Source organism: Callospermophilus lateralis, chromosome X (assembly GCF_048772815.1).
Source record: "Callospermophilus lateralis isolate mCalLat2 chromosome X, mCalLat2.hap1, whole genome shotgun sequence".
Classification (NCBI taxonomy): domain Eukaryota; kingdom Metazoa; phylum Chordata; class Mammalia; order Rodentia; family Sciuridae; genus Callospermophilus; species Callospermophilus lateralis.
This window is the reverse complement of record NC_135325.1, coordinates 90728847-90739105: the sequence shown is the minus strand read 5'-3', so window position 1 is coordinate 90739105 and position 10259 is coordinate 90728847. Positions and strand designations below refer to the sequence as shown.

Sequence of the window (10259 nt, the reverse complement as noted above, 5' to 3'; positions counted from 1 at the left end):
TGCCTCACATGTGCTATGCAAGTGCACCACCACTAAGTTACAATCCCAGCCCTAGTGCATTGTTGATAGGGCTTCACCATGTCTTGCCAGAGCAGCTGGCAGAGGGACTTTCTAACCAGCTGAGTTTCTGATGTTGAACTGTTAGCCAACCAACTGATCATGAAGGTAGGGACACAGGTAGACTGTCCACCCAGAGTAAAAACTGAGCTGAAGATCTCTAGATGGCAAAGCAAAGGCAAATGGGAGTTTAATGAGCAGCATTTTTGAAGAAAGGGAGAAGATCATGCGAAAATTTGGGAAATCATTCCTGCTCCCACTTTCCATCCTCAAACTCTAGAGAAAGAGAGTAGCCTTGAACCTGATGCAGAGGCTCATTTTATTAGCACTTTTTATGTCCTTCTGGATTTTTGATTGCTTATTTGTTCCCCTCTCTTCATGTACTCTCTGCCTTCCTGCCTTTTAGTGCCTTGCTTACTTAAGAGCATCTCCACCTTGGGATGATGAGAGCAAATAAATAATTATCTAACCCAATACAGCTAGTTTTTCTAGTTTCTATCTCAGACAAAAAGAGGAAGGAAGTGGAAAGAAGGCCTGAAAGGAGGTTCAGCAAGCTTTAAAGCAATGGTCAAAAGTGAGGTCTTCCCTCATATGTGGAAGCTAGAGGAGAAAAATAGGGCAGGGGGAAAAGGGATGACATGAAAGCAGAAGGGATATCATTAGGGTGGAAGGAGATAGTATGGGATGGGAGGATGGGAGGTGCAGAGGTATTGGGGAGTGAAATTAATCAAAGTATATATATACACACACATTTATATACTGAGGATTGAACCCAAGAGTACTGAACCACTGAGCCACATCCCCAGCTTTTTTTATTTTTTAATTTTGAGACAAGTTGCTAAGTTACATAGGGTCTCACTAAGTTGCTAAGGCTGGCTTTGAACTTGCAATCCTCCTGCCCCAGCTTCCAAGTTGCTGGGATTACAGGAGTGTACCACTGCACCCTGGCTCAAATCATGTTTTTATGTATATGCAAATAAACAACTATTAAATCCACCATTCTGTATAGTTGAGATGCACCAATTAAAAAAGAAATGAGGTCTTCTTAGAATCATCCATTTACAAATGGAAAATAAAGCCCTTGAATGACTACATTATGGAATGATTTCAGGCACAGGAGAACTTGGAACAACTCCCATGGTGAAGATATCCAGAGGAGGAAAATCTTCTAAGATACACAGGTGGCAGGAAATGTGGAGAGACATGTTTGGGATATGGTAGTAGATTTAAAAAAATGTGTCTGAAATAGAAAGATCTAGAATGGTTGGGCTGCTTATATGCCCAGCTTGATATGAAGAGTGACATTGGTCAAAGGCATTTCTATGGAGTAGGACTCTTTACATACTAGATACATATGCTTGCCTATCTTGCTCATTTTCTAGAGAAATCTCAATGTCAAGATGTATTTGTAACAGGCAATGCACATGGGGAATGGGAACATGAGAAAGGCCTGCTCGAATTCCTTTACCAACATGAGTGTCAATAAAGTAGCTCCTCACAGACCTGTTCTAAGAGAACAGTTTTGCAGCCATGTTTTCCTCAGCAGCTGTAAGTCAGAGACTCCCTTCCTGACTACTTCCTGTTCTGATTATTTAACTCACAGGCTCTTTTGACTGGACCTTGGCACTCTTAGTAAAGGAGTGCTTTCTTTAACTCAGAATTTACACAATAAGCTCCAGTGGAAACAAGTTTTTTTGTTTGTTTGTTTTTGGTGGGGTCTGGGGAAGAGATGAGGTAGAGGAAGGACTTGGTTTATTTTTCTCCCCTAAGAAAAATATAAGAGCAATGTTGCCAGTTTCGTTGATACTAAATGCCTACATATGAGTTAGCACAAAAGTGACAAAAACGAAAACAAAGACTTGGCCATGGGACACCACAGGAAGAGAAAGAGTGATCATTTTGGGTGAGAAAAGGCTAAAGGTAATCTACCAACAATCAGAGTCTAGGGCCCTAATATGGAGGACAGTGGCCAGTTGTTCTCCATTCTATCTGAGAATCCAACAAAGGCTTTAAGTTGCAACACAAAAGGTTTATAAAGAGATATAACAAGTGATTTATCCACAGTGAGAATTGTTAAGTTACTGTGAAAATTTGTAAATGACCCTTTCTGTAGCTTTCTTTAAAAGTAGTAGAAATGACCATTTGACATTCATGGCTTATGGCTTAGGTGGGTTTCCTACATTCTGTGGGTTGAGGTGACCATTACCTAATAGGCAGTGTTAGAATAGCTAGCATATCTTTAAAGATTAACCAACATTAGACTTTGGGAAGGACAGTGAATGTAGGAGAGACTCCATGCTTCCACTCTACTCATTACAACATTCTGACCACACTAAGTACATCTCATACAACAAACTCTTAGAAATAGGCATATGACTAATTTAGCAAATGGATAAACTAAGGGAGAAAGACAATGTAATACCTAAAGAGAGAGAATCAAATGCAATTCTATCAATGCCCAGTTGGTTACTGGACCACTCAGCAAGAGAATTATGATGAGTTCTTGGCTCCTGAAATACAGTGTGACTGTGAAACTAGATATTTCCGGAAAGGGAAGCAAAGTTATTGCATACAAGAAGCATACACAAGGAATTAGGATAGAATTAAGTGTAGCATTGTTTGTGATTTTTATTGATGTGAATCCAAAGTGACATAACCAGTTTCTGGGAATGAACTTGGACCACTTTGAAGAACTGTCATGAAGAGGATTACTTCATTACAGGTGATGGAACTAAAAGCATTTGATAAAATGCACTTCCCTGTCTAGCACATGTACACTGGAGCACTGTGAATCCAGACCCCATATGTCCTGATGCTTTCCTACGCAACCATGGGAGAAGCCAGGCTGAAGCTTATGTGCTCAGGAAATAATGAGTGATTGAATCTCTGAAATCTATTCCTTGACCTCATAAGGTCAAGTCTATGATTCAGAAAGGTAAACATTCAGATTTTAGAGGTTTTATCTCTCCAATGTGGAATTCCATGGTCATTTTTAACTTCTGGGGAGAAAAACTTAGCAAATTTTTAGGGTCAATGATTCTCATGGATGGTTCTGGCTTACAACATCTCTAGTCCTAAATGGGATGACCATCTCATTCCAGGTTATTTGAAACTTTTCTGATTTTATCACTGAATGTCCCACATCCCAGAACATTCTTCAGTCCCAGGCACACTGGCATGGTCATTCACCCTAATCCTAAATGAAATAAGGACAATGAGGTTTGGGTTTTTTCCCCCTAAAATTGAAAGTACTTAATTTAAATTCTGAAGGGCAATGAGTTTTTTTTTTTTTTTTTTTTTTCAGCTAAACACATTTCAAATGAATTTTGAAATTCATCTTTCCTACATCTTGGCTTCTGAATGCCACTTGTAAAATGAAATCTTTGTGACAGTGGTAGATAGTATAATAGTTTACTTAACAGCCTTATTTGTCACGGATGGGGTCAACCTTATATCAGAATCCTTCTGCTTTTTTCTATCATAGTCTGGGTACCACTCACTGATATATAATCACTTCCTCTGTCTTAGGTTCTCTGTCCCTCGTACTGGTTGTCACATGAGAACTTTTGATTTCAAGGTTAATGTGCATGGGGGACATATGGGGTTACTTCAGACTCCAAGTGCTAAGCTTTAAAAGCTGATACTTTTCTTCTCATGGTATGTCTGGGTAAACTGGCCTTCCTCCTACCTTCCCTATCTTCTTCTCAAATTCTTCCCCATTCTTAAATATTTTTTGAAGTTTTAGATGGGAAGTCATGGAGGCTTTTAATTATAATGCTAGTGGGGTGATAATATAATACTACTGGGGTAATGCTATGGGGGAAGGCTGCAGATGAAGGAGAGGTGGAAAAGTCACCTTGCTTTCTGACCCTCAGTTTACTTTTTTGTTAATTGAGGGATAATACCCACTTTCTTACTATCCTAAGAAGATGGTTCAGCAGAGCACATGTGTTCAAAAGGGATTGTGATGACGCTGCCAGTAACTATTTATCAGCTTTTTTCTCTCCTGTTCTGGCTTGGGTTTATTCATCAGGAAATGAATCCATAACAGAGGGCTTCCTGTGCTTTTCATAATCATACAAACTCCAACATAACTAGCAGGAGCATTACGTCATTGTGGCCAAGGATACCTGCTTTTCTAACAGCAATTACTCAAAACAAGTTCCATTTCTCCCCCTGTTGCCTTCAATCCCTCATCACATCTTTCTCTCATTCCCTCCACTCTCAGGCACAAAGCCTTATTCCCAGGGGCCCAGCTCAGGGCACTTTCTTCCCAAACCCTAACATTCCAAAGTAAGCACCTGCAATTTACGATCTCTGCTCTCTTCCTGCACAAAAGACACAGCACAAAATACATATGTATCAAGAAGGGAATTGTGGTGGGGAGAAAAAAAGAACATTATACTAAGAATTAAATAACTAGGCTCTGGTTTGGCCAGTGTAACTTGCTAGCCTTTTACCCTTGGGTAAATCACTTCCTCTCCATTTCCCCATCTGTAAAGTGATGGGAATGGGGGTTAGCATTGTGTGGTAGCAAAGTGCTGGCTTAGGAATCTGCAGATCAGGTTTCTGTTTCCGGTGTTGCTGCTTGCTAACTGTAACTGGGGAAAATCACTTCTCCCTTTACTGGTCCAAATTCGCCCCATATGTAAAACAAGAAGGTTGGATTAGGTGATTCATTTAGGTCCCTGCCAGTCTGGAAATTGGATGATTCTATGAAAGGGTTTCATTAAACAAACATGAATTGTAATACTTACCCTGTGCCAGGCAGTGTTTGATGATGCTTGTGAGAGGGCTCATGGCTGAGACCTTGAGACTCTGAATATGACTGCTACTTGTTCCTGTTCAGCATCCCAAATTGGCAATGTGGCAACCCCATACTAGTTCCTGTTCATCTCCTTTTTGGGGCCTTATCACCATCTTCCCTCTCCAGCCTCACTACCTGTAACTTTTAGCAATGGTGATGAATTATGGAGATGTTTCTGAAACATACTCCACCATCTGCCTGCTGGAGACATTCACAGTGCTGTCATCAAGCTGCAGTGTGGTCTCCAGCTGCCCTAATACAGAACCTAGCCAGAAAGCAATGGCAGATTAATGGATTGGGAGGAAGTGGTGGATTTTTGATTGAGGGGTCTGTAAAAACCATTTAGGAGCTGGGCTAAGGAGACTAGATCTGGAAAATCTCTCAGCATCTTGAAGCTGAGATGACTTGTTCCGAAAGGGACCTTGAAAGGTCCTTACAACTATGTACGTCTGCTACAAGGCAGGGAATGCATAATTATGATCTGTTTGAGAGACATGAGAAACTTTCTTCACTATAGCTAGCAAATAATGAGGAGGCTTTTATTTGTAGCCAGTCTAGAGTTAAACACCACTGGTTGGAATGTTGCCTTCCATTTTGGTTGTCTGAAAAATGACTAATTGGTACTCTCTCAGTGACTGGAATAGAGTTCAAGACTGGGCTTCTATCATTTTATTCTATCCATTTCAACTTGGCTGATGTATCCCACTGAAAAGCCTACAGTAACACACTGTTAGACATCCTATCTAAGTCAAATTGATACATCTCATATATCCCTTATGGATGGATAGGTGAGCTCTCCTGTCCATCCATAGGGACAGGTCTGTGATTCATCTTCCTTCTTCACTTTCTGAAAACAACTTTGTTCCTCACCTCTCAAGATATTGCCTGTTTCCAGGCCTGCAGATCTGCAAAGCTGTTTAGCTGGAATTCCCAGGGACTCTTGAGGCAGTTTTGTCTTCCTACAGATTCTCTTCCTACCACTAGGTCTAAGCGGTATGCCACAAGTTATAAGATGATGGATCTGGCTACATTGGGTTGGCAGAGCAGTGACTAATTCAGTTCTATGATTATTTCACTGCAGGATAGTGACTACAGAACTCTGAACCAAGCAGAAGGAAAGGAAGATGGAAAGCAGGATCCCAAAAGGACCCAAATTGTCTTTGAGAGGCTAATCTCATGCAGAAGCAAGGGTCAAATGGCACATAAATGAACCCCAGGACTGGTCGTTTAGATGAAAAAATCAGCCCATGCTAACTTTTCCATTTGGTGCTGTGACCCAACTGATCTTCCCATCCCTGCAGAGAAACCTGAGACCATGAGGAGCAGCTTGACCTTGGTTGGGACCCTCTGGGCTTTCCTGTCCCTTGTTACTGCTCTGGCCAGTTCTACTAGTTACTTCCTGCCTTACTGGCTCTTTGGATCCCAGTTGGGGAAGCCAGTGTCATTCAGCACATTCCGGAGATGCAACTACCCTGTTCGGGGAGAGGGGCACAGTCTGATTATGGTTGAAGAATGTGGGCGCTATGCCAGCTTCAGTGCCATACCAAGTCTGGCCTGGCAGATGTGCACAGTGGTAACAGGTGCTGGCTGTGCTCTACTGCTCCTGGTGGCACTGGCTGCTGTCTTGGGCTGCTGCATGGAGGAACTCATCTCCAGAATGATGGGACGTTGCATGGGAGCAGCACAGTTTGTAGGAGGTAAGACTGTGTCCATGGGGTCGAGTAAGTAGGAGAGCCTTAGGATGGGGAATGTGGGGATTATGGCCTTATGTGAAAATCCACCCACATCTCTTCCACTTTGTCTAACTCTAAATTATGAATGGTGACTTTTTTGAAATATGTAGTCTAGGAATTCCTAAAGTGCAACATACATCAGGGTTTTATTCACAGAAAAATTGGCTAGTAGGCAGAGTTGATATTTGTTGCATGGCCTTTATTTTTGCACCTGCAGGGTATCCATTTAAGAATATTATCCAGAAGTTGATCTCAAAGTAAAAGAGAGTACAATAGTGGTCCCTAGAGGCCAAGGGGGGATGGGGAAGTGAAATATATGGAGGTAAGATAAGTTAAAATATAGTTAGTTAGGAGGAATAAGTTCTAGTGTTCTATATCATCATAGGGTGACTATAGTCTACAATTTATTGTGTGTCTTATATAGAACTTGAAGAGAAGAGTTTTAAGGCCCTCAACATAAAGAAATGTTTAAGGAGATGGAAATGCTAATTTCTCTGATTTGATCATTATATATTATTGTATACATGTATCAAATTATTACACTGTACCCCATAAATATATGTAATTATTATGTGTCAAACAAAAACAAAAATAATAACAATGGACTGGGGTTGTAGCTCAGTCTTATAGCACTCTCCTAACAGGTGTAAGACACTGTGTTCAATTCTCAGCACCACAAAACAAAACCTAAATAAAATAAAGATATTGTGTCCATCTATAACTAAACTACTTACCAAACAAACAAAAACAAAAACAAAAAAGCAAAGCAAAAATCCCATTTCATTATGGACTTTACTGATTGGCATAGTTAAATTCAATGAAATAGAATTATTCTCAATGCAAAAAAAATTATAAAGAGAATATTATTCACTTCTGTCTTCCATTGACAGCAACACATGCTCTAGTGTTCTTGTTCTAATATGAACTTGATCCCGAAGAACCCTGCTTTCTGGTAGTTATCTTGGAGGACAGTGATCTGATAAATACATACACATAGGTACTAATTACTAACAGTCCTCATTAAAGAAATACATCTCTAATTAGTTAAATGCTAAGTGCCAGACACAATGTATGTGACTCCTTTATCCTTGTTGGATGGCCATTCACTAATTCTACTCAGGTTTCTCATGGCCTTGATCCACCCTACAATGTCCTTTCACTTATTCAGTTTCCCCTTAATTTTAGTGCAAATAACCTGAGACACTGGGAGTCTGGATGGGCTAGGAAAGAGCAAAATGCCATAATGGCAGACTGCAGGAAGACAATGGGAGGCAGTTAATTTAGACCATTTGAGAAGAAATCCCAAATTAGATAGATAAATATATGTGTGCATATTTGTGCTATTTTTAAACCTAGATGGGGCACTAGGAAAAATCCACTGATAAATTCATTGTTATTTCAGGGTTTTAGAATCATTATCTAATTCATTAACACTATCACCTGTATAAGCACAACAGTATGGATGACTAGAGTCATGAAAGTTGGATTTCACCTCTATTTCTTTTACCACAGTGCTGTATGGCTCTTATGGGCAAATGATGTGACTTTTCCTGTGCTTCATTCCCCTCAAATTTATCCCCTTGAAAATTCAGTTCATATCTGAATTTTGTTCCCTTTCTCCAATGATGTCATTCAGTTAATTGGCCTTCAAGTGAGATGGTAGTGATGAGCTTAGGAATGGATAATGGATTCTCACCTGAGGATAGACTTGCATCCTCTCTCCCACAAGAGGACATCTGGTTGGTTAGGCCTGGAGACTTTTTTTTTTTTTTTTGGTACCAGTGATTGAACTCAGGGACCCTTAACTACTGAGCCACATTTCCAGCCCTATTTTATGTTTTATTTTGGGTCAGGGCTTCACTAAGTTGCTGAGGTTGGCCTCAAACTAACAATCCACTTGCCTCATCCTCCCGAAGTCATTGTAATTATAGGTGTGCACCATAGAGCCTAGGTTGGAGATATTCTTGGTTATTGAAATTTGGGAAGGTAGCTCTTGACATAAGTGGGTAAAGGCAAAGGAACTGCTCACCATCCTATAATTCACAAGAGGAAGACACCTCTATACCTCAACAACTAAAAAGCATCCAGTCCCAAATGCTGATAGTGCCAAGACTGAGAAACCCTGGACTAAGATACCATGGTTTCCTGGCATGCATATGTAAAGCCCCAGATTCTTCTTGTTGCACCACTTGAGGGAATGCTTTCTGGTTCTTTCTTTGAACATACTCTCATTGAAAAAGTCTAAAATCTGAGTTACCGTTTTAGCTACCCTCATCTCTGAATTTTCTTACATTTTAGTCACTGATGGGTTTTCTAGCCACACTGAAAAGTTTAATTAGAATAATTCCTTTCTTTTCCTTAAAAACCATGGTACCAAACTCAGATGCTAACACTGATATAAGCCAATGATTTTATTTCCCTTGGGGAACTCCCTGGGTACCACATGGAGTGCCACTTTGGGAACTGAATTGGTATCACCTTTCACCTATATTCTTGGGTGTGTTATTGTTAATTGAGCACTTCTATGGAAACATTATTTTAGCAATTGACACTTGACTGATAGGAGAGATAGAATCCTTCCCATCAAAATTATAGCCCCAGGGCCCAGCTCAGTGCCTGGCACAGAGCAGGTGTTCAGTTAACTATAGAAAGGATGAATATGCGGCTAAAGAAATATTTACTGTATGTTGGGGTACACAGGACATGTGAGATCTGGGTTAGTTCATATACTTTTTATTTTTCCAGGCTTCCGTGTAGAGCTATTAACCCCCTGAGCTTTCTTGTCTTCTGACAAGAGAGTGACAACTTAGTCCTGCTTGCCTTTCTGAGAGTTTCCAGTTCTCAAAAGAGAAGGAGGAGGGTCTAAGGGCAGGAATCAGAAGAGCAGTAACAACAGCCTTCATCAGACTCCAAGCATTAATAGCTTACTTTCTCTTGGGGACTTGACTGAAACTTTCATGGAAGAACCCTCATAGTTCTCCATATGATGCATTTTAATTGATCTTACCTCCTAGGTCTAGAAACTCAAAGGGAATTATTGAAGCAGGGACTTGGACATTCCTAGAGGATAAGTGGGACAGAAGTTTGACTGAGGGGCAGGTGTCATACAGAAGAAGTCAAAATATGAATTCCATTTTCATGTCAAATGATTCTGCCATTCTATATTTCCCAAAACCCTCATGTGTAGGAACTTGGTCATGGTGTTCACATTTTGATGAGTTTCTTTTACATTCAAGATTAAAGTATCACTTGACAGTAGTCCTACAAAGGGTCAAGAACAAGGCTAGACTACCAGGTTTATCTCAGGCAAGGGAATAATATTGGGGCAGATTGCTAGACTTCTATAGCTACCCTATCTGAAACACTGGCCAATGTTAACAGCCATCCTGCCTCTTTTTTAAAGACTGGTGGCTGTCAAGGTTGTAACAAATGTGAAGGAATGGTGAAGACTGCTTAGATGTACCATATTTTCGAAGGATCTGCTTGGCACATGACCATTACCTAAAAATTAGATCTTGGATCTAATTTTCAGAGATGGGTTTTGCCAGTGGCAGGAAGTCAAACCTGGGCAGCATTTGGAACTCCATGGATAAAAGACACAAGAGAAAGAGCTCTGGGGGTTAAGTTAATGCTTGTTGTTCAGATGAGGGGAATTGATTTTG

General features: G+C 40.4%; 1 protein-coding gene across 1 annotated transcript in view; it reads left to right on the top strand.

Moving 5' to 3' along the window:
• The first annotated feature begins 6179 nt into the window (after positions 1 to 6179).
• Lhfpl1 (LHFPL tetraspan subfamily member 1) overlaps positions 6180 to 10259 on the top strand; it is a 40314-nt gene continuing 36234 nt past the window's right edge. The window contains exon 1 of the mRNA XM_077107511.1: positions 6180 to 6561. Within this exon, the coding sequence (XP_076963626.1) occupies positions 6180 to 6561 (382 nt within the window). The remainder of the gene's footprint in view (positions 6562 to 10259) is intronic.